The sequence below is a fragment of the Lissotriton vulgaris genome, chromosome 12, assembly GCF_964263255.1.
Source record: "Lissotriton vulgaris chromosome 12, aLisVul1.2, whole genome shotgun sequence".
Lineage (NCBI taxonomy): Eukaryota > Metazoa > Chordata > Amphibia > Caudata > Salamandridae > Lissotriton > Lissotriton vulgaris.
The window spans coordinates 112,731,386-112,755,090 of record NC_141700.1 but is presented as its reverse complement, the minus strand read 5'-3'; the positions used below and the strand labels follow the sequence as shown (position 1 = coordinate 112,755,090).

Sequence of the window (23,705 nt, the reverse complement as noted above, 5' to 3'; positions counted from 1 at the left end):
ATCGGTAATAATGTGAAGAAATCCATGTCATAACATTATCTTCACACATTCCAAGTTTTTACCGGCTCCTGTTACAGCCAATAGGCTCAGCTACATAAGTAGGGTACAGTTGTTACTGGGATAAGTGTGAGAACGTTGAATGATGGGAATTTATTGTGCATCACTGCAGAGTCCAGAACTTTCCCTCACAGAAATGCAAGGGGAAATGCGTGATTTTAACCGAAGTTTGCAGGGCATTCTGAATAGAAAATGTAATGAGATGCACACAATTAACACCACCATCCTTGACCCCTGGGCGTCTAGTTTTCAGAAATATTGTTGGTCATTTCCCGCTTGAGTCTCCATGATGTATTTGGGCCTTACCTGTCGCAGACGTTAGGCACAGCTACACAAGTGGGATACCATTTTTATCGTATGAATGGTGGGCAAGCTGGGGAGGTATGAATTTCTGTGGATACCTGAGAATTTGTGAACTTTCCCTCACAGAAATGAGAAGAGGCCTAATTCTAGCCAAAGCTTGAAGGCCATTCTGGGTAGAAAAACTAAGTGGGACTCATCAGGGGCGTAGCAAACACCCCTGCAGCGTGGGGGGGGGGGGGGGGGGGGGGGGCGGGGCACTCTCTTCAGTAAATGAAGGGGGTCCCGGCCCCCGGCCCCCTCAGCTCTTCTGAGAGCTGTGAGAGAGGCTTGCTTTGCTCTAAAGCAAGCCTCTCTCCCTCCAAAGCAGGTGCAGGCTGTCTGCAGCCTGCTCTGAGCCCTGTCGTGTTTGGACAAGGCCTTAAAAGAATAGACTCGGCACACGTGTTGTAGTTACTGTGACCGGCTGCAACCTGACACCACGCCCAGGTCCCTGGGCTTTTATGAGCACACCAGCATGCAGCCCGCGCGGACGCAGGGTCGGCCCACTGCTTATACGCTGGAGGGGGTGTGGTTACAAAGACCCCTATCAACAGTACCCACTTGGGTTAGCCCATTACGAGGCTGAAAAACTACATTCCTCCTTTACCTAGAAATGTGAAGAAAACCATTATATCAATAACAAAACATTTCTTTAAATTGTCCTCTCAAAATACTTCAGTTCCTGCAATTTCCATAGACAAACTAGAACAGTCTTACTTGGGTTAGGCAGGTTGGCTGGATCGTCTTACTCCCACAGGCGGCAGCGGGCAACAAAGTCTCAATACTTCTGGGAGGGCTGCGGGCAGGGCCGCAGTTGATACCGGCCCTGACTGCCCCTGCTCGGCAGGGTTTGGAACAAGTCCTCCGAGCAGTCTCTCTCTGTCAGGTCCACGCTGCTCTGTGTTCCTGGCGACGGGGCTCCTTCCGGGACTTGCGTGGAGGGGGCGCTCTTTGGGCTGGAGGCCCTGGGCGGCAGATTGTTTCCCCGCACTTCCCCTGGATTTTGTGGAGTGTCCTGGTGGTCGCCTCTAGATGTTTCTCTCAGGGCCTGTGGAGTGTCCTGACGGTTATCTCTTGCTTCCGGGAATTCGCCGTCTTCATCCGCTGGGACTTTTTTGAAGAATGACACATTTCTCGTGACTCTTTCATCCCTCCGGGATGCAGTGACCATAGTACCATTGACGTGGACCACGATCCATGGGTCCAATTCAAAATGCAGTCGAAATTTTCCCCTTGGGTGGTGATCTTTTACTAGCACACTATCGCCTATTTTGATCAAACTGTCAGTGGCTCTCCTCCGATGGGACGCTTCGGTGTTTGTTTTTGTTCTTCGTTCCATTGACCGGTTCGGTGGGGCAGGAGCCTCGGCCCACGTTGGGTGATGTGGGATGGTGTCCGAACTACCCTGCCAAAACAGAGGTGGCTTGGCGGGATTCCTGTTGTGCAATGAGGTGTCAGTCTGTACTCGCGCAGGAACTGATAGAGGGATAGCTCTAGACTTTGGCTGTCAGCTAGTGATATCTGGATGTTCTTGTTTAGAGTCCTCATTAGCCGCTCCACCTCTCCATTTGCTTGGGGCCAACTTGGGGTAATGCGCCTGTGTTTGATGCCATGAGACTGTAAGTACTCACCTAGCTCAGTGCCATTGAAGGGGGGGCCATTGTCTGTACGCAGTTCGCCGATGAGCCCATGGGTAGCTATGTTCTCCAGTATTAGGGGTGTCTTTCATAGATTCACATGCTTGAATATTCCCCGTCGTCGAAGTGGGAGTCCCACGGTACATAAAATAGCAGTAATATATGCATGTATATATAAGAAATATTATAAATAAAATATACATACATATAATGCAATAAAAATGTAAACTTAAAAAAGTACCATAGAACAGAATAGGCCCATTGAAAAGCCCAAGGGAGAATTCACTTTAGTAACTTATAGGAGTCATTATGTGTTGGTCCACATTCCAGCCAATCAGGCTGTAGCCTCCTCTAGAACCTTCTCCTCAGAAGCCCAAGTCCTCAGATTTTCTACCGCACGTCGTGTGAAGGGAGTCTCCCTGAGCTCTGCTCAGTTTTTCTTCAAGTTTCTTCATAATTTTCTTCAAAATGTCTTCTTCAAAGAAAACTCTGTTCAAGGCTTGTCCATCTTGTGGGAAACTTCGCCTTTTTCATGAGGATCCACACAGTAAGTGTATTTACTGTCTATATCCGGACCATGTTGTCTCTACCTGCAGACTCTGTCGCAAATTTCCTCCTAAGACCTTGAGGGACAGAGAGGCTCGTCTCCTTCTGTGGCTACAGAAGTTGAAATCATCTGACAACATCGTGTCCGATGCTGAGAGTATGTCATCTGGTTTTTCTAAAACCTCTCAGAAGCGTGGGTCTGAGACTGAAATCCCCTCTCCTTTTCTTAAGAAGAGTAAAAAGCTGGGATCTTCCAAGGATGTCTCCTCACAAGACTTGCTTCAGGGCGCGCCTACGGGACCTGGTTCTCTGGCGTCTCGTCCCAAGACCATGCCCTCCGTTTCTAAAACGGGCATTGGCTCGTCGACGGGCTCGTCGACGCGTCCGTCGACGTCTTCAGCGTCTACGAAGTCTGTTTTGGCTTTTTCCACGTCGACGACTACTTCTTCCATGTCGACTAGTTCTGCCACGACGACTATCATCTCGTCGACGAGCAGCCAGGAGGTGAGACCCATCTCATCCATTATTATGATCTCGTCAATCAAACCGTCGACGAAGAAACCACCGTCGACGCATCCATCGTCGACGGTTCTCCCGTCGACGAAGACCAAGGCTTCATCGTCGACGACCGGATCCTCGTCGACGACAACCCCGTCGACGATACCATCGACGCAGATGATGAACCCCCCGTCGACGGCCGCTCCGCCGACGACTTCCTCGTCGACAGCAAAGACCGCGATTCCGTTGACGGCCTCGTCGACGACCAAAAAATCATCGTCTACCAAAATTAAATTTCCTACGCCGGATGCAGCGGCACCAACGAAAAAACAACTAGAGGGTGTTACAGCTATGCCACTCTCGTCGACGGGCTCGTCGACGACACAGCAACCCCTACAATCTGCTACCACCTTCAAAGTGGTTTCTACTTCGTCCCTCAAGTCTGTACCACTGATACAGTTAAGTCCTATTAGGAGTGTATCGCAACCTCCGGAGAAATTATTTCAATCTGGAGCAGAGGAATCTGGAAATGATTCAGAAGTGGATCAACTTTACCAACCAGCAACCAGTCCATCGGATTTACACATAAAGTGTCAGGACTACAGCGATGAGGATGAGTATGCGGAAAATACAGTCGAAGATGGGAACGTCCTTTTTCCATTGGATAGCACACAACAACCTAATTACGAACGCTTTACACAAATTCCTATGTCTATGGTCAAAAACCTACAACACATGCTGGATGACTACAATCGTAGATTTCCACCATCGCTGCCGCCTTCCCCAGCACCCCAAGTGCAACGGTCCCAGGCTCCAGCTCCACGCCCTCCGTCTCCAGCGCTTCAACCACAGTCTACAGCACCTAGGCCTCGAGCTCAAGCGACTAATGCACCTACGTCTCCTTTAGGTGCTGCTCCTGATACAGACAATGAGGGTCAAACTCCACAAAACACTGGAGATAATGACACTGATGATGAGGAAATGCAGGATTGGGACAATTATAGGGCACAGACACCCTCTACTCCACCAACATCACCGAGAACTTCGCCACCAGTGGATATCGCAAGTTTCCACAGCCTTATGGTTCGTGCAGCAAAAAGGTTCCACCTAACGTTAGAAACGCAGCAAGCAGAATGTTTTCTGTATGACTTTAAAGACTTGCCTCAACGCCAAACTCATACCATTCCTATTATTGACCACATATGGGAAGAGGGTCTGAAATTGATGGAACGTCCTAACTCCATTCCAGCCGTTCTACCTAGACTGGACAAAAAAATATAAAGCGCCGCCTACTTCCCCGGCCTGCTTAGTTTCACAGCCTAAAGCAGACTCAGTGATCACTCAGGCGGCACAAAAAAGGTCTCGAAATCCAGCCATACCCCTAACTTCCCCCCCGGATCAGGATGGCCGCAAATTGGACTCCATTGGTAAGAAATTTACCACAATGGCGGCAACAACGGTAAGAGCTTCCAACGCCTTAGCCATTCTGGGTCGATACGACCGTCAAATGTGGTCCGAGATCGCTGGTCTACTTCCCCAAATGCCCGATTCCATCCGGGAGGAAGCACAGGCCATCATTCTCGAGGGAGAAAAGATTTCAACAGAGATTATCGATTGTGCCGTCGATATAGCCTCTACTGGATTCCGACAATTGGCGGGTGCTGCAGTTTTGCGTCGCCAAGGCTGGCTGAAGTCAACAACCTTCCGGCCGGAAGTTCAATCCAGAGTGCTTGATTTGCCCTACGATGGCGAGTCTCTGTTTGGTAAGCACGTTGATGATGCCTTAGAACTCATCAAAAAAGACACGGACACAGCGAAGTCCTTAACAACTCTCCAATACAGGAAGAGGCCATTTCGTGGGGCACGTGGTAGAGGAGGAGGAACCTCTACTTTTCGAGGCACGAACCAATATAGAGGATACACTTACGACAACAGACAAAGAGGATCCTATCAGTCCCAAAATCGTTCATCCACCTCCAGACCTTACCAGCGGAAGTCCAACTACAGAGGTGGTGCGAACACCAGCAAAAAACAGTGAGAGGATTGTGCATCTTGGAGGTCGGATCTCGAAATTCTTCTGCAATTGGTCGAACATCACCAACGACCGATGGGTCTTGGATGTAGTTTCAAAGGGACACACCCTGGAATTTACGAAATTTCCCCCCGCTCGCCCGCCTTCGGGCCCACCTTCTCCCCATTTCAAGGAACTGTTGGCCCAGGTGCAGCTTCTGATCAGGAAAGGAGCCATAGGTACCGCAATGTCAACGCGGCAAGGGATTCCACTCCCGTTTCTTTCTAGTGAAGAAAAAATCAGGAGAGTGGCGCCCCATCTTGGATCTGAGGGCTCTAAACAAGTTCATCGCGTCCAAGACTTTTCAGATGCTAGCCCTGCTTCAAATCTTGAATTTCCTCATTCCAGGAGAGTTCTTTTCGACAATAGACCTTCAAGATGCATATTTCCATGTGCCTATTCACACCAGGCACAGGAAATACCTTCGTTTTACAGTCGGCCAATTTCATTACCAATTCAAGGTCCTCCCATTCGGCCTTCGATCGGCACCGAGGGTATTTACCAAGATCCTAGCCCCGGTGGCCGCTTACCTGCGCTTACAGAGCATCCAGTTTTATCCGTATCTGGACGATTGCCTCATAAAAGCCAGGACTTTCCAACTGACACAAGAACACACACAAGTCTGCATATCCCTGTTCGAAACTTTAGGTTTCTCCATCAATTGCCTGAAGTCACACTTTCGCCCTTCTCAACAACAAGACTTTCTAGGAGCCTCGCTCGATTCTCGGCTAGGGCAGGTGTTCGTTTCACAGGAACGTCAGGGCAGAATGTTACAAAAAGTTCAGTTCCTGCAGTCAAGACAGTACGTTTCTGTCCGAATGTTCAAGTCATTCCTCGGCATGGCTTCTTCGTGCATTCAACTGATTCCCAACTGCAGACTGCACATGAGAGTCCTTCAGGAAGAACTCGACAGCCAGTGGAAGCAGGTATCAGGGTCGTTCGAGGACAAGATCCATCTAACGCCCCGCATACAAAGAGCTTTGGAGTGGTGGGCTCATCCTCCAAATATAGCAACAGGTCGTTCATTCAAGGACGAACAACCAACACTGACACTGACGACAGACGCCTCCCTAGAAGGTTGGGGTGCTCATCTCGACGGAATGTCCGTGAGAGGCAAGTGGACGGCGTCTCAGCGCACTTGGCACATAAATCGCTTAGAACTACTGGCGATTTTCTTGGCCTTGAAGTCCTTTCAAAGAGTAGTGCAGGGACAGACATTGTTGGTGAAGACGGACAATACCACCAGCATGCACTACATCAACAAACAAGGCGGCACAAGATCTCTCGTGCTATCACAGCTGGCACAGGAAATTTGGGACTGGGCTCTACAACGTCAAATACATCTCCAAGCAATCCATGTACCAGGTGTGGCCAATGTGCTGGCGGACGCGCTCAGCAGAGCCCTCTCGGACAACCACGAATGGGAACTCCACCAACCAACGTTGGAGTACATCTTCCGACAGTGGGGACGACCGCAGTTGGATCTCTTTGCAACTGTTCTCAACAGGAAATGTCTAAGGTTTGCGAGCCGGCATCCTCACAAGGAGTCGAGTGGGAATGCTTTTTCAATAAATTGGTCGAACGCCTTCAGTTATGCATTCCCTCCTCTGCCGCTCATTCCACGTCTGTTACACAGAATGAGATTCCAACCATGACGGATGATCCTGATCGCACCCAAATGGCCGAGACGTCCTTGGTTCTCAGATCTCCTCCTATTCTCTCTGACACAACCGATGCGGTTGCATCCGCTACCACATCTTCTCACAATGCATCAGGGTCAAATATGCCATCCGGATCCAGCATACCTTCAACTTCATGCTTGGAACCTGAGTACTATGAATTTGCACACATGAATATCGACAAGGATTGTAGGGCAGTGCTATCAAATGCTCGAGCACAATCTACTGTCAAAACTTACCAGCTGAAATGGAAGCATTTTTGCGCTTGGTGTTCCACTAGATCCCATGTGTGCTCAGCCAGAACAAATTTTGCCATTCTTTTTGTCGCTAGCAAAATCAGGACTATCTCACTCCACCCTTAAGGTTTTCCTGGCTGCTATCTCTCGTTTCCGTCATGATGGCATAACATCTTTGTACTCTTCCAGGATCATAAGACAGTTCTTCAAAGGCCTTTTTAGGATGTTTCCTCCAATCCGTCGGCCTCCACCTTCATGGCGACTCAACATAGTTCTGTCTCAGCTGCTTTTGCCTCCATTCGAGCCCATCCATTCTTCCAATCTGAAGTTCCTCACGTGGAAAGTGGCTCTGTTACTTGCTCTGACCTCTTCTAGACGCGTCAGCGACATTCAAGCTTTTACTATACAGCCACCGTTTTTGCAATTTTCCAACGAGGCTGTTACCTTGAGAACAAATCCCAGTTTTATTCCTAAGGTTCCCAGTGACTTTCATCTCAATGAACCTATTGTTCTTAAGACTTTCTTCCCTGCACCTCAATCTGCAGCGGAGCGCTCCTTACACACTCTGGATGTGAAGCGCTGTCTTAAATTTTACATTCAACGCACAGCTACCTTCAGAAAGTCTGATCAATTGTTTGTTGCATATGGCCCAGTATGCAAAGGACAACCCGTAACTAAACAGACTATCACCAGATGGATATCGTCTGCCATATCCTATTGTCATCAACGGGCCGGCAAGCCCCTTCCTGCTCCTGCTCGAGCTCATTCCACGAGAGCTGTATCGACTTCTGCTGCCCTCTTTGCGGGGGTACCTCTAAGACAAATCTGCAGAGCTGCTACTTGGTCCAGCAGCCATACTTTCACGAAGCACTACTGCCTGCAATCAACAGATGCCGCGGATGCGGCAGTGGGTCAAGCGGTGCTGCGGAATCTTTTCCATTAAAGGTGAGCCTCTGTTGCTACCCGCCTCCAGTCATAAAGGTATTGTCATGTTTTGGTTTTTTTTTTTATTGCTTATTAAGTGATAGGTTATGCCTAAACTTAATTTGTATCTTCCTTTATGACTAATTTATGTTTTACTGCTTTCTATTCTTATTCAAGCATGTGAATCTATGAAAGACACCCCTAATACTGGAGAAGAACATAAGTTACTTACCTGTAAACTGTGGTTCTCCAGTATTGGTGTCTTTCATAGATTCACATGCGACCCTCCCATCCTCCCCTCAGAGGCTCTCTTCTCCTCAAGCATTTATACTTACTTGTGCTACGAAAATCTGAGGACTTGGGCTTCTGAGGAGAAGGTTCTAGAGGAGGCTACAGCCTGATTGGCTGGAATGTGGACCAACACATAATGACTCCTATAAGTTACTAAAGTGAATTCTCCCTTGGGCTTTTCAATGGGCCTATTCTGTTCTATGGTACTTTTTTAAGTTTACATTTTTATTGCATTATATATGTATGTATATTTTATTTATAATATTTCTTATATATACATGCATATATTACTGCTATTTTATGTACCGTGGGACTCCCACTTCGACGACGGGGAATATTCAAGCATGTGAATCTATGAAAGACACCAATACTGGAGAACCACAGTTTACAGGTAAGTAACTTATGTTCATCTTTTCCAGCTTCGGTATGACCTCCGAGGCGGCGGTGGAGGATAGGATCTCTACTTCTGGATATCGTGAGAAATCATCCACCACGACGAGCATGTATTTCCCGCCTGGGAGGCTGCCAAAATCCGTGCTGGCCCGTTCCCACGGGGACGTTGGCCCTTCTTCGGTGATTACTGGAGCGGGGTGGTCAGGCAGGCTGGTTGCCAGACACACAGGGCACCTCTGGACTATGGCTTCCACAACTGAGTCTAGACCCGGGAACCAGAGTTTGCTCCGCAGGCGATTTTTCGATTTCACGATGCCCAGATGCGCACCATGAGCTAGGAGTGCTGCTTGTTGGGTGAGGCAGTCTGGCAACGCCAGGCGAGGGCCCCTCAGGAGGCATCCTTCCGGGGAGACTGATAGTTCATCTCGGACCTGGTACAACGCTTTTAGTGTTGCTTGGGCTCCAGAGGTACGGAAAGAGGCAGGGCTTTGGAGGTTCTTCCAATTTCCGGAGGCGATGGGTTGGATGGCAATTTGTAAACAGTCGTCATCTTTGGTAGCTCGCACTACTTCCTCCAGCGAGATAGGTAGTGGCCTGGATCTCTCCACGATCATCCGTACATACTCCTCTGTAGCCGTGGCTTCCGCCGCTTCTGCCGCCGTGACTGGGCGGGCATGTCGCGACAGGAAGTCGGCGGGGTTCCGGGTGGTGCTGGGCCGATATTCCACCGTGAATTGGAATTCCTAGAGTTGCAGCACCCACTTCTCGATCCGGGGAGGAGGACGAGTGGAGGACCCTTGGAATAAAGGGATGAGGGGCTTGTGGTCAGTTATTACCACGAAAGGGTGTCCGTACAAGTAGATGTGAAAATGCCGGCATCCCCACAGGATTGCGATAGCTTCTTGCTCGATTTGCGAGTAGCGCTGTTCTGTAGGTGTGAGGGTCCGGCTGGCGTAGGCAACGGGGGCCCACTCTCCGCAGGCCTACTGCTGGGCAAGGACGGCTCCTAAGCCTGTTGGGCTGGCGTCCACTACTAGTTGCAACTCATTTCGAGGGTCGAAGTAGGCCAGTGTTTTGTCTGCTGATAGGGCAGCCTTGGTCTTGCGAAAAGATTCCTGTTGCTCTGGGCCCCACTCCCAGGTGGAGGTTGACTTGGTGAGATCGCGAAGGGGGCCAGTGAGATCTGCTAGGTCTTTGATGAATCGCCCGCAGTAGGTGACCATTCCCAAGAAGCTGCGGACCGCCGTCACCGAGGTGGGGCAGGAGCCTCGTGAATGTCTTTTACTTTGTCTGGGTCTGGACCTATCCCTTGGTCAGAGAAACGGTACCCAAAGAAGCTGATGTCTTTACGCAGGAAGTCGCACTTCTCCTGGTGGAGGGTGAGGCCTCGTTCTTGTAGCCGGGCGAACACTGCATGGAGGCGCCGGATGTGTTCATCCAACGTGGGCGCGTGGACTAAGATGTCGTCACTGACGTTTAGGACGCCGTCCAGTCCCTGCAAGACATTCCGAATGATGTTTTGGAAAACTTCGGCCGCACTTGATATTCCGAAGTTTAGGCGGGTGTATCGCCAGAGTCCAGCATGAGTCGAGAAGGTGGTGATTGGGCGTGAATCCGGGTGTAGGGGAATCTGGTGGTATCCTGACCTCAGATCCATCTTAGAGAACCATTTCGATCCAGACAGTTCACCAATTATGTCGTCTATTGTGGGTGTTAGGTGGCGTTCACGCTTGATGGCAAGATTGGGAATGCGCATGTCCACGCAGATTCTCACTGCGTCTGGCTGTTTTGGTTTCACGATGGGGGAATACCCACGGGGTAGGGCCGCTCACCCTCTCGATGATTCCTGCTCGTTCCACAACCTTAGCTCTGCCTCCACCTTAGGTCGCAGGTGGAACGCGATGCGTCGGTGTCGGTGTCGAAGGGCCACTGGGGCGACTGATGTGTCTACGTGGAGATGGATGGCCGGCCCTTTCAAACACCCGATTCCGTCGAACAGGGTTGTGAACTCCTGCATTAAGTGGTCAAGGCTGTGGGCTTGGACTGTGAGGAGATACACCCTATCACAGTCAATGATAACCTACTCGAGATACAAAGGCCCGGTTCCATGTTAAATCTCGTACAATTGCTACAAATAAATCTATTGGAAGCCAAGACGTCCTTATAAATAAGCCACGGGTATTATAGCAAAGAACAAGGCAGATTTCCTGAGGAAGGCGACCGCCGAAACGCGTTGAAGGAACTATTTCTGCGTTTATATTAAGTTTCAAACAGGGATGATGTTGTTTTAAAGGATATAGATTTTATGTGAAACTATCCTAATGTTTTGTATGTAAAAATGTTTTTTGTAAACTAAAAAAGTGAAAGTATATATATGAAAAGGATAAAATAAGGGAAAAAAAAGAAAGAAAATAAGAAAAACTATAAACATAACTAAAAAGAAGAAATATCAAAGATGCATAAAGAATAAATAACATCAATCAGATCTTTATGAGTGGAAAATGAGTTATTATAAAATACATGTCTAATTTACTCATGAATTACCAGTACACATAACCCGGTGTGCTCATTCCGTTTTCCAAAAAAAAAGTGGATCGCTTCCCCTCCGAGGTGCAATAGCATGGCACGCCGCCGCTCCACTGCGACTTCCGCCGCAACAAAGTAGTTTTCCAGTCTTTCTACCCATTTCTTCCACCGTGTGGCTTGTGACGGCGGTGTACCGGTGACTGTAAAGGGTTCCAGGGGGGGCACGTGGGTCATGGCCTCAAAGGGCAAACGCAGGTAGCAAGAGTTCTGATAGCAACCTTCAGAGCGAGGTGTCTCCGCACTCTGGTGTCGGTGGTGGACTCTCTGGGCATGGCACTGGTGGCTAGGAACTTCAGGCCCGCAGGAGGAGCAAAGCCAGGGGTCACAAACGGAGTAAACTGTATCTCATGCGAAATGCGTGAGAAACGGCAGTCCGGTGCGGTGCACACGAGAAGCGTGAGGGATGGCAGGGTGGTGCGCAGCTCCGCACGTGCGGCCTCTGCTGGGAGAGAGTGTTACCGGGTGGGGGCTCGTTGCAGGGTCTGGAGTGGCGCTGCCCAGGGCGTGGGCAGGTGTGGAGACACCGCTGGAGCGCTCGAGCACGGCGCGCTCTCACCTTGGAGATTGGGCACTCCCGCCAGGCAGGAGAAGCGTAGAGGGAGAGCCAGTGCGTCCGGAGCCTCGACTGAGGTAGGCGGCAGGTTCGGGTGGGGTGCGCTCGGCACCGGGGCAGCCAGGGGCTCACACCGCCACGTGGCACGGCGGGATCTGGGTCAGCCGCCGGATGTTGGGGGCAGCAGGGCCTCGCCGTGACGCTCCTTAGGCAAGGGCGTGGGAGGCAAAACACGCGGTGGGGTGGCAAAGACCACCTCGTCGCCAATGTGGTGTTTGGACAAGGCCTTAAAAGAATAGACTCGGCACACGTGTTGTAGTTACTGTGACCGGCTGCAACCTGACGCCACGCCCAGGTCCCTGGGCTTTTATTAGCACACCAGCGTGCCGCCCGCGCGGACGCAGGGTCGGCCCACTGCTTATACGCTGGAGGGGGTGTGGTTACAAAGACTCCTATCAACAGTACCCACTTGGGTAAGCCCATTACGAGGCTGAAAAACTACAAGCCCCTCCCGCTGACTGAAGATAAACAAAGAATCAACTGACTTGTTTCTCTTCAGTCAGAGCGAGCTGAGGCCCGGAAGAGGATGGGGGGGGGGGGGGGCAGAGAGCAGGAGGCACCACAGAGCACTGCTCGGGACCCTGACAAGGGTGGGAGAGTCAGCATTCTCCAGGGCAATGCTCATATGAGAAGGGATGAGGCAGCAAAATGGTACCCTCAAGCACTCTTGTTGGAACACACCATGGGCGTCTGCAGGGGGGGAGGGCAAGGGGGGATTGGGGGGCTAAGAAGAGTGCAAGGCGGCGGGGAGAAGGGTGCAAGGCAGAGGGGAGAAGGGTGCAAGGCAGAGGGGAGAAGGGTGCAAGGCAGAGGGGGGAAGGGTGCAAGGCAGAGGGGAGACGGGTGCAAGGCAGAGGGGAGAAGGGTGCTAGAGGGATGGTGATTACGTTAAAAATTAGCCCCCCCCTGGAAAAATTTATGCGGAAGCCCATGGCAACGCACACTACTTTGTGAGAATGGAGAGAGTGGGGAGAGAGAGAGACAGTGGGCAGAGAGAGAGACAGTGGAGAGAGTAGAGAGAGAGTAGAGAGAGAGTAGAGCGAGAGATACTGGAGAGAGAGAGATACTGGAGAGAGAGTAGAGAGGGATACTGGAGAGAATAGAGAGGGATACTGGAGAGAGAGTAGAGAGGGATACTGGAGAGAGTAGAGAGGGATACTGGAGAGAGTGGAAAGAGTAGAGAGAGAGACAGTGGAGAGAGAGAGACAGTGGGGAGAGAAAGAGAGAGACAGTGGGGAGAGAAAGAGAGAGACAGTGGAGAGAGAAAGAGAGAGACAGTGGAGAGAGAGAGAGAGACAGTGGAGAGAGAGAGAGAGACAGTGGAGAGAGAGAGAGACAGTGGAGTGCCCATGATTGCCTTCACTTAGTGTGTTGAATTGTGGGATTTGCAGTCCAACTTCTGTAGTTTGTCCCTCTCATTCCATGGTGACAAATCTGTTTCCCCTCCAAATTTCTCCTTTGCTCTGTGCTTAGGCCTGTGTGCTGAAACAGTGCACCCCCAGCCACCATTTTGTGTTCACAAGCCAGTGAGGCCAGCCCCCCTGCCCCCTGCCCCCCCCCCCCCCCCCCCCCCCACCCTCCCAGCAACAGGGATTTTCTACATCAGAGGCTGTTTCTGTGAGCTGTTGAAACTGTATTTACTGGGGCCTGTGCACTTAGTTGTTTTTGGCCAGCAGGGGGAGTAAAGCTTTATTCAAACAGTATTGTTAGATTTCGAGTTAGTAAAGCCTTTACCTGCTGAAGTCCAAAGTTGTGGATTGAGCCGGTCTGTCTCCTAGGAGATTCTGAACAGGAGCAAGCAGCTTCCAACTCCCTGGCCAGCAAACCTTGTCTGAGGTTGCTGGGACCTTATATGGTGTGCTGATGGTTGGCACATGTGTACACTGATTGGTGGTTGTATCTGGTGTTTCTATTGGGTTAGGGTTAATGTCCTCATTGGCTGGGTATTTGAGGGTTCTGATTGGTTTCTCGGTCTGTGATTCAATCATTGCAGGGTTGGGGCTAGGGTTCGGATTTATATAGGAAGTAGGGACTAGGGCTTCCTATGTTATTGGTTGTTGGGAGTAGGGTGGGACTAGGGCTACGGTTAGACCTTTAATTGGAAGTAGCGATTTAGTGCTTCTGGTGTGACTGGTTGTTGGACCAGTTGTGGGACTAAGAGTAGGGTTAGGCTTTCTATTGGAAGTAGGGACTAGGGCTACTTGTACCATTGGCTGCTTGGACTTGGGTTGGGGCTAGTGGTAGGACTAAGGCCTTTATTGGATGTCGAGATCAGGGTTTTTGAACTGATTGGGTGCTTGGCTAGGGTTAAGATTGGCTGCAAGGTCCTGGTCTCCTATTGGGTCAAGATGTTAGGGCTAGTGTTGTGATTGGATAGTGTTAGGGCTAGGGTTCCCATTGGCTGAAAGGGTCACCTGATTACTAGGGCTACAAAAAGGGCCAGGCTTAGGGCGACTCAGCCCGGGCGTCGAGGCTAAGGGTGGAGAGGACAAGGGTAGTTGCCTGTTTGGACCTGTTTGAGACTGGTCGGGACTAGGGCCTGAAATGCTGCCCTTTTTCTCTTAAAAAAAATAATAAAATCCTTCACTCTTTTATCCCTCCACTATCCTTTTTCTATCAAAATTAACAGACTAACATGTTCACTTCTCAAATTCCATGTTCCATATTCAACTATACTAATATACTGCCCAAATAACTGAATAACATATCTAATACTCAAATTACTTCATATTTATACTATACTAATTTTCAACACTAATCCTTTATGGGTTCCGGAGTGGCGTGCTACTCGCCAAAAAAGCGCTTCAACACCCATCAGGGGTAACAAGTGCTATATGAATGCAAATCTTTCTTACCCTTTTATCCATCCGCTATCCTTCTCACGCCAAGTAACACACTAATATCCACCACTGAAATTACCTCATATTTCACCATATTAATTCACCACTAATCCTTTATAGGCTCCCTGAATAGCATGCGTCAACAAGCGAGCGATAAATAAATACTAACCTTTGTCCTACTCTATCCTTCTGTTATCATTCCAAATCCAAATAACTGACTAACCTATCCACCACTTAAAATGTACTTGCATGTTTCACTATACTAATTCAAAACTAATACTCTGTGGGTCCCGGAGTAGCGTGCTACCCGCCAAAAAAGCGCTTCGACGCCTCGTCAGGGGTAGTAAGCGCTATATAAATACAATACAATGGAGAGAGAGAGAGACAGTGGGGAGAGAGAGAGAGAGAGAGTGGAGAGAGAGAGAGTGGAGAGAGAGTGGAGAGAGAGAGTGGAGAGAGAGAGAGACAGTGGAGAGAGAGAGAGAGAGACAGTGGAGAGAGAGAGAGAGACAGTGGAGAGAGAGAGAGACAGTGGAGAGAGAGAGAGAAAGTGGAGAGAGAGAGAAAGTGGAGAGAGAGAAAGTGGAGAGAGTGTGAGTGGAGAGAGAGTGAGTGGAGAGAGAGTGAGTGGAGAGAGAGAGTGGAGAGAGAGTGTGGAGAGAGAGTGTGGAGTGGAGAGAGAGAGACAGTGGAGTGGAGAGAGAGAGACAGTGGAGTGGAGAGAGAGACGGAGTGGAGAGAGAGACAGTGGAGTGGAGAGAGAGACAGTGGAGTGGAGAGAGAGACAGTGGAGTGGAGAGAGAGACAGTGGAGTGGAGAGAGAGGAGTGGAGAGAGAGACAGTGGAGTGGAGAGAGAGTAGAGAGAGATACTGGAGAGAGAGTAGAGAGAGATACTGGAGAGAGAGTAGAGAGGGATACTGGAGCGAGAGTAGAGAGGGATACTGGAGCGAGAGTAGAGAGGGATACTGGAGCGAGAGTGGAAAGAGTAGAGAGAGAGTGGAAAGAGTAGAGAGAGAGACAGTGGAGAGAGAGAGACAGTGGAGAGAGAGAGACAGTGGAGAGAGAATGAGTGGAGAGAGAATGAGTGGAGAGAGAGAGTGGAGAGAGAGAGATAGAGTGGAGAGAGATGGTGACAGACTGAATACTGACTGACCGAGAGACTGACTGACTGACAGAGAGAGAGAGAGAGAGAGAGAGAGAGAGAGAGAGAGACTGACTGAGAGAGAGAGACTGACTGACTGACAGCGAGACTGACTGACTGACTGACCGAGAGAGGCTGAATGACCGAGAGAGGCTGAATGACAGAGAGACTGTGATGGAATTGGGGGTCACAGTGTGTATGAAGCTATGCAATGCCTCTTAAGATTGCTATTGTCTAGTAATAAAAATGTATTATCAAAATGTACTCTTTGTAGTTACATCTGCTTTTGAAATACTGCATTGTCGCATTGTCTAATGTTTTAAAACGGAAACGAGAAGGAGCAGTGGATGTTCTTTTGTCAAAACTGAACTATGAGTGGGCCCGATGTTGTATATCATGACCGAAGTCTGCATCAGGAAACCAACCTAAAATTGGGCAAACTTCCCCGGCGTACTGATGGCAGGCACCCTGTAATGAATGGACCACCACCTACGATAGCCTGCTGGCAGAGTAAGCCCAACATTTGACTCCACCATCCAGTGTTACTTATAACGGCTGGATTGGTGACAGTGGCGTAACAATAGCCCGCATCCCCTGCAGTATGGCGGGTTGCTGGCCTGAGAGCTCTGGACTGGCACGGAGGATGGGAGGGAGCCCCCTCAAGTTTTGTTACGCCACCGGGACTCATGGAAGTCACACCACCCTGGACTCTATTCGGTGTCTAGTTTCCAGAAATGTCTGGGTTTGGTAGGTGTTCCTGTGTGGCAGCCAAACCACCACCCAAATACTATTGCTAGGCATAGCACTAATAAGGGGAAATGTTAAGGGTGAAAGCCAGTGGCGTAACACAGGCCCCTGCAGCCCCCACGTTGGAGGGGACCCACACGCTTTAGGGGGGCCCCCTCAGCACAGTGCTCTGGCTGGCAAGCTCCTGATTGAGTTCGGAGGGGGCCCCTCCACGTACCATGCAGGGGGGCCCCTCAAGTTTAGTTACGCCATTGGTGAAAGCTTTATGTCTACACTTTGCATTTTGGGGTCTTTCCCATAAAAAGTAATACACCCAGCCACACAGGGGGGTACCATTTTTATCACAATAAGTGCAGGAACACAAAATACTAGAGCATGTGTTGAATTTCTCTTCCATGTAAGCCATTGCTAATAAATGTTCGCATTTTGCAGTGTCCTCGGACTCACATGATAGTATGGGCAAGCCCCCAATTCAAAGCCGTACAAATTACCACTAATTCTAAATTATTATGGTCACATTTAAAAACTGCATAGCAAACAGTCATAACCCTTATATATCCCTTATTTTTACTATATGAATTTATTCATTGTCAGTACTCAATAAAAAATCACTATAAGCAGCAGCTCAGTTGTTGGATCTGCAGATCACATATTTTTGGACAACCAACAAATATTTTATATCCCATGGACTAAAAGTGTCTCACATACATAACAGTTTTTTATTTTTGTAGAACAGCCATCAGTGCAAAAAAATTACAGCTAAAAATGTTGTCTACTTATTTTCATGTTTTTAAAAGAATTATTTCAACCACTGGTTTCTTTAGGAAAATCTGAGCAACCTACACAAATGACCCTTTGCTGAATTAGTCATTCATTATACACTTCAGAAATGTAAACCTTTCTGGGTACATCGATGAGTTCAACTTTTTTCCACTACAAACTGCAAGTAGGTAGAAACCTAAAAAATAAGAAAGCACAAGTTACTTACTTGTGTAACGATATATCTGTAAGCGACATTAGTTAGTGATAGATTCCTTACCTTAGAATATCCCCAGGTGTCAGACTGGATCCAGAAAGTTTTTTCGTCACCACTGTCATTGAAATCGCCCTGCCCAATGAGTCAGTAGTGTCAAGACCACAACGGATGGTGAACTTGGCTGCGTCTCTCCCCTCAGCAATAGCTTGGGGAAGAATTGTCCGAGCCTCCACCGGACACTGAGGCAGCACTTGCGCAACCGTATCCCACACAGAATGGGAGTAATGGCCCAAGAGACATGCGGTTTCACAGACCGCAGGCCTGAACTGGCGGAAGAGAAAATCTTCTTCCCAAACTGCTCCAATTTCTTGGATTCCCTGTCCGGAGGTGCGGAAGGGAATGCGCTTGGGGAAGTAGAAGCTTGGACAACCAAGCTCTCGGGGTGGGGTGATGGGAGAGGAAAACAGGTCACCCGGGGCCGGGCGATGGCATCGGGCCACGTTCTTGTCCACAGGAGCCCCTGTGTTGTGCCTGGACCAGGTGCCCAAAAGAAGGTCTGAGAGGGCGTCATTAAAGGGCAGCAGCGGCTCCGTAGTAGCAGAAGCTGGCCGAAGCACCTCTGTCAGGAGATTAGTCCTGATGGCCACAGTAGGGAGTTCGCGGTGGAGAGCCTCGGCTGCCCTACGGAACACCATAGAATATGATCCACCCTCCTCTATAGCCACGGTAGAAGGAGATGGTGCGCCAGGTTCAGGAGCATAATCCTGGTCACCTGCATCCTCCGGATCCTCATCCCATTCCTGGTCCAACTCGCAATGGGCTGCGAGAGGGTCCTCTGACCCCTCCCAGTCCTCCTCTTCATCCATAGCCTGTGGAACAGGAGGAACATACGGAGGTGGGTGGACTAAGGGAAAGAAATTCCCAAACGGCGTTGGAATCAGCGTCGGTCAACACCCTTCTGGCACCTGTCCCATGCCGGGGAGGGAGCTGAGGTCGCGGTTGGCGACGCCAATTCGGTGGAGGTCGCACAGGGCCTACTGGCATGGACGGGGATCCAGGCCTGGATCCACGGAGGTCCCTCGGCATCAATGCCGGAGTCGTCGACGACATCGGGCCGGAGCCGTCCAAGAACGAGGACACCCAGCCAGGCCCGAAGGCGCACCGGCGGGGCCAGACGGTCCAAAGACATGTTCCATGGCTGACAGGAACTCCTGCAGCTGGGCCGGAGTCGCTGATGGATCCGAAAGGGTGGGTAGGCCATCGGCAACTGCTAGGCTCCGCAGGGGCAGCGCAACCGGCTAGGGGAAGGCGAAGAGCGACGATGCTTCTTCGACTTTTTATGATTTGCCTTACCTGACTCCGAGTGCCAAGGCTGCGAGTGATGGTGATGGCTCCGCACACGGTCCCTCGACCTCCCTCTGGATTGGGACCGTAAACGGCACAGAACCTACTCCCGGGCCTCCAGACACTTTCTGGACCGCTCCCGCAAAGTTTTCAGAGCCATGGCCCGGAAGTGGGGGCACGACTCGGGGTCATGGTCGCGCCCCAGGCAGTAGAGACCCTCTCTGTGCGGGTCCGTCACCAACATCGTGCGGGGACAGGCTGCGCAAGACTTAAAACCTGGCATCCCTATGCACCTGTAGATTGTAAGTATTACTTGAAAACAGAGACAAAAGTCCCCAAAAAAACTCAGTCTAAAAATAACTGGGGTTACCGCTTGCTGGCGCAGAAAAAGAAAGAACGGACATCAGCGTGCGTGGGCGCATCCAAGTAGCTCCAGCAACGTCATCTCGGCGACTACGACGCCAGCGACGTAAACGGAGCCGTACGACAACGCCCAGGCGTACTGCTGACGGAAAAAACTTTCCGAATCCAGTCTGACGCCTGGGGATATTCTAAGGTAAGGAATCTATCATTAACGTGTCGCTTTCAGATATTCATAAACAACACTGCCTGTTCCCAAATGCCCGGAAAAGGGTTATCTTAACAACGCAGACCTTTAGTTGATGCAATTTTAAAGGCAAAACTTAGTTTTTCTTACAGCACTTTCTCCTTTTGAAATAAAACGTTTTGCTATGTTTTGGCACGTGGCTTGGTTCCTCCAAGGTAATTTACAACCATGGCAGCATGAAAATTACAAACGTGTGAAAAAAGAACATACCTAATGCGTAAAAAAAAGGCGCAGAAACTGCCATCAACATCAAAACATTTCTGCGTCCAGGGGCTGCGTTGTTGAGGAGACTTAGCACAAATACTTAAAGACCACTATATCAAGATTTGAAGCCTATGGGCAATTTTGGGAAAAGCTGAAGATCTGGTTTATATAGAGATCAGTTTTGGTAATCAGCCATGTTGTGATTATTTGATATCGACAAGAAGTTGATTAAGCCTGCTTAGAACAGTGTTTTTTCCAACACGATCAGGTGTGACAAAACTTTTAGACTAAAGTTTTAACTATGAAGGAAAAATATTCAAACTCAAGTGATCAAAAAGCAGGTTTCTAATGTAAATTATGCCCTAAGTTTCTGCACCACAATTTTTTTTTCTGCTATAGTACGTCACAGTCAATAAAATACTGCATCACGTGACACCTCATAAGAACCCAGAGCCCCATTTTATTATTATAATAAAATCTTGTTTAGCACATAGCTACACAAACAGGGGTTGCCAAGATTAGAACATCCAGGTTTTCAGATTTTTGCAGAAGATGGTCAGTGAGGGGCTGCTGAGTAAAAGTGTCGCGCACCAGCAACCGGGTGGTACAGATGCGCAGAGCGCATAAGAGGATATATGTAGGCTCCTTGTCGGTCGGCTGGCTACACCGAGTATCAGGCCTGGGCAGCTTAAAACGACCGTTTAGGAACAAGAACCCACGGTCGCGCTAGAAGAAAGTGAAAGTTCTAATTATTCCAATCACAGTAAATGAAACAGACCGGCCGGTTTTAATGCCCCCGCGATACACAATAAAACAGTGCAAAACACGTTGGGGAATGAGAGAGTGAAAAGGCACTTATGTGGATTCTGCTGAAGCAGGAAGCAGGGAAAGAGAGTCTGTGGCAGTTATTATGTGGAACTGAAGTGTTCTTATTGGGTCTTTTGTTTAGTTTTCCCAAAGACTCATGGGGAAATGTAGTTTTATGTTCTAATTACATAAAAGTTGTAAAAGGCTGCTGGTGATTAAAGTGAAGAAAGAAAAGTCTAACCCTTGCCTCCTGGTTCTGACTTAGACTCTCTTTTAATGGTAAAAAATATTGTGGAATCAAGATTTGGGAGCCTAGTTATCAATGATGAAGTAGTCTTTTGCATAGCATTTTGTAATGATTTGAAGACTTGTCTCTTGTCATTGCCCCTTCTTTCTCACAACTCATTGTGGCCCTGACGTTTTAGCGCCAAGTTGCCTTCATGTGAACTGAGACTCTTAAATGCATTCATACACGCGCTTGCCTGTTTTAGATCTTCTTGACTGACTTATCTCTTGATGCTCCACCATTTAATTCACTAAGCCTATATGTGACACCAACATACAATTTCAATTTCTACAACTTGCATGTGATACAGTTTTTGAAATTGAAAGAATTGAAAAATGTTATCACCCAAATGTGCTGGCGCCACTTAAATATTTTTTGTTGTGAGCTGTCTGAGGGGCTATAGCTGATTATGCTACAGCTAATTCAATGAACTTTCGTGGAACATGTGCTAGGAGATATCAAAAACAGAACAGACATCTGTTGTTGGGGCTGGTCTTGAGACAAGTCAAGTCATCTTTTTTGCTCAGTTAATTAAAACCATTGCAAATATTAATACATTAGTAAAATAGAATTATTATAAAAGATATAAAATGACGATTTGTTAATAGTTATTGCTACAGAAATTTAAGCAAATTTTACACTGAGCGTGGGTTAAAATCACTTAAGCCCCTTGTGTTGCTTGAAAGACTTTATTAAAAGTCTTGCACCTGGGAAAAAACGAGTACACAATGGCAATAGTTTCCTGCAGTAGATAGTCGTTGCTGCAAAGATATATGCTACTTTCAGACTGAGTAACCCTTACGGTAGCATTAGTCCCTTGTATTCCTGCGGTGGCTGTGTAAAAGGCATTGCCCCTGGGTTTTAAACCGCGTTCAAATGTGCAGCTTGGCTCGCTGTTCAGTGCCCCTTTAATTTGCTTCTTGGTTTTTGCTTCAGCTGGTGTCTGGCTATCTTGTTTCTTTTCTGCTTTCTCACAAAAATTTACGACATGGCATGCTAATTGAATGTGTTTTCCATCAAAGCAAGGAAGATTCATAATAAAAAAACAAAAGAAGCGAGGATTGAGATATGGCTAAAGATGAGAAAACAAGTATGCAGTAAGACCTGTAGTTCAGGAATTGGAATGTGTTACATACATTTGATACTCTGTGATTAGTCATTTTGGGGATGTTCGGTTCAACAGAGTAGCATATCACCTCTGTAATTCTTCAAATGGGTTATCTTTTGTAGTCATACCCCCCTCAAGGGGTGATAGTGGCTGTTTTAAGGCTTGATTTGGGAACACCCACAAATTTAGGATCGAGGGTATTTCCCAGACTATAGACTATTTGCCCTTCTACCCTGGAAATGGTTACAGATTACCTTGAACCTAAGGTTAGAGTTACTTCCTTTCCAGGGTTTAAAGGGGACAAAATCAACCCCAGATGTGCTGGGGATGTATGGGAAGAGCTTTCTCCAATGGGAGAGAAGTTTCCCTTGCAGGGAAAAAAGAAAAAAAAAATTGCATTTGCACAAAGGGTCCATTCCTCCAATTTGGTATTTTTCCTCTGAACAGCGAGAACGGGATCCAATGAAAATGATGTTACCTAGATTGCAAGTAGTATGTCTAAAAACCTGTGATTGGTACAGCTTTTAGGGTATATTTTACCTGGAATTGGTGACTAGGAAATAGATGTGAATACACGTACAGATGGAGGTATAAATCTCTACCATTATTTAGATATTTTTTTTTGCTTGAAATAGAGGCCCAGAATGCTCATGTTTCCACTTACTGTGCTTTGTTTATTAGAAAATATAGTTTTTTTCCCCTCAATTACTTTATATTCTGCATTTGCACAACAGTTTGAATATAAACATGTTAAACTGAGGGTTAGTTTTGAAATTAACATTTCAGATCACTAGTTTATGGCCAGGGAACAACAGGGTCATATTGGTGAGCACTTTCCAGCATTAGTTTAAAGTTACAACTTTACTCATAGCCACATTTCCTGTTCAGCATTCTTTGCTAAATATTTTCATCGAAACTCATGCAATAATTTGTTCTTTTAAATAGGGCCTTGCAACAGGAAAATCAAAGGCTGGAGGCACAACCAAACAAACTACAAGAAGAAAAAAACGTAGCACTAGTGGAAGATGAAATCATTGACATGGCTTGCTATAAGAATCTACGCTCAACATTGCTATTCAATCACTTCTATGGACGCCAAGGCAAAATTCACAAAGAATATTTACCATGCGACCTGTTGAGAAATATCTTTAATGTCAGATGCTATGTAGTTCCCTCTAGAAGACATATTCGTGAATGCTCCAGTTTGGCCTCCTGACTATGCATTTGGCATCACTCCCCAGCCATTTTAGTGGTGTGTTGTAGACAACACGTTACAATCTGATTTTGATGAGGTTTGACGTTGCATTTTGTCCAGATCTACATGTGTAAGATATCAGAAAAGCAGTATATGGTAGTTGTTGTCAAACATTGGTATTTCTGCCTAAGAAATGGCAAACATTGCAGTAGGGTACAATATTAATGTTGCGTCAGAACTCAACATTGTAACTATTAAATTTCAAGTATTTAATGAGTGTCTTTTTATCGTAAAGTACCGAGTTACTTACAGTGTTTTGTATTAATGTGAAATGCTTTTGCTATGCAAGTATAACAACCAAAAATTATCCAGCCATTAATATAACCGGTGGACCTACTGGGATGCATGAGTACTTTCAAATAATATATCATTATTTTCATGTGGTCTTAAAATGAAAGAAAAGAAACCAAGCTAAACATTGTAAATACACATGCATAGATATGGAAATAGCTGCTTTCTTTGAGGCCACTTTCTGGCCCACCCAGTGTGTGTACCAGGAGGCTAAGCTTAAATGCT

General features: G+C 47.9%; 1 protein-coding gene across 2 annotated transcripts in view; it reads left to right on the top strand.

The window, feature by feature from the left end:
- Window positions 1-23,402, top strand: part of C12H1orf56 (chromosome 12 C1orf56 homolog) — a 160,435-nt gene extending 137,033 nt beyond the window's left edge. For both annotated transcript variants that reach the window (XR_015302624.1, XM_086947436.1), the window contains exon 2: window positions 22,880-23,402. Coding sequence is in view for 1 of the 2 variants with exons in the window: in XM_086947436.1 (XP_086803562.1) it covers window positions 22,880-22,963 (84 nt within the window). In the remaining variant the exon portion in view is untranslated. The remainder of the gene's footprint in view (window positions 1-22,879) is intronic.
- The last annotated feature ends 303 nt before the right edge of the window (window positions 23,403-23,705 follow it).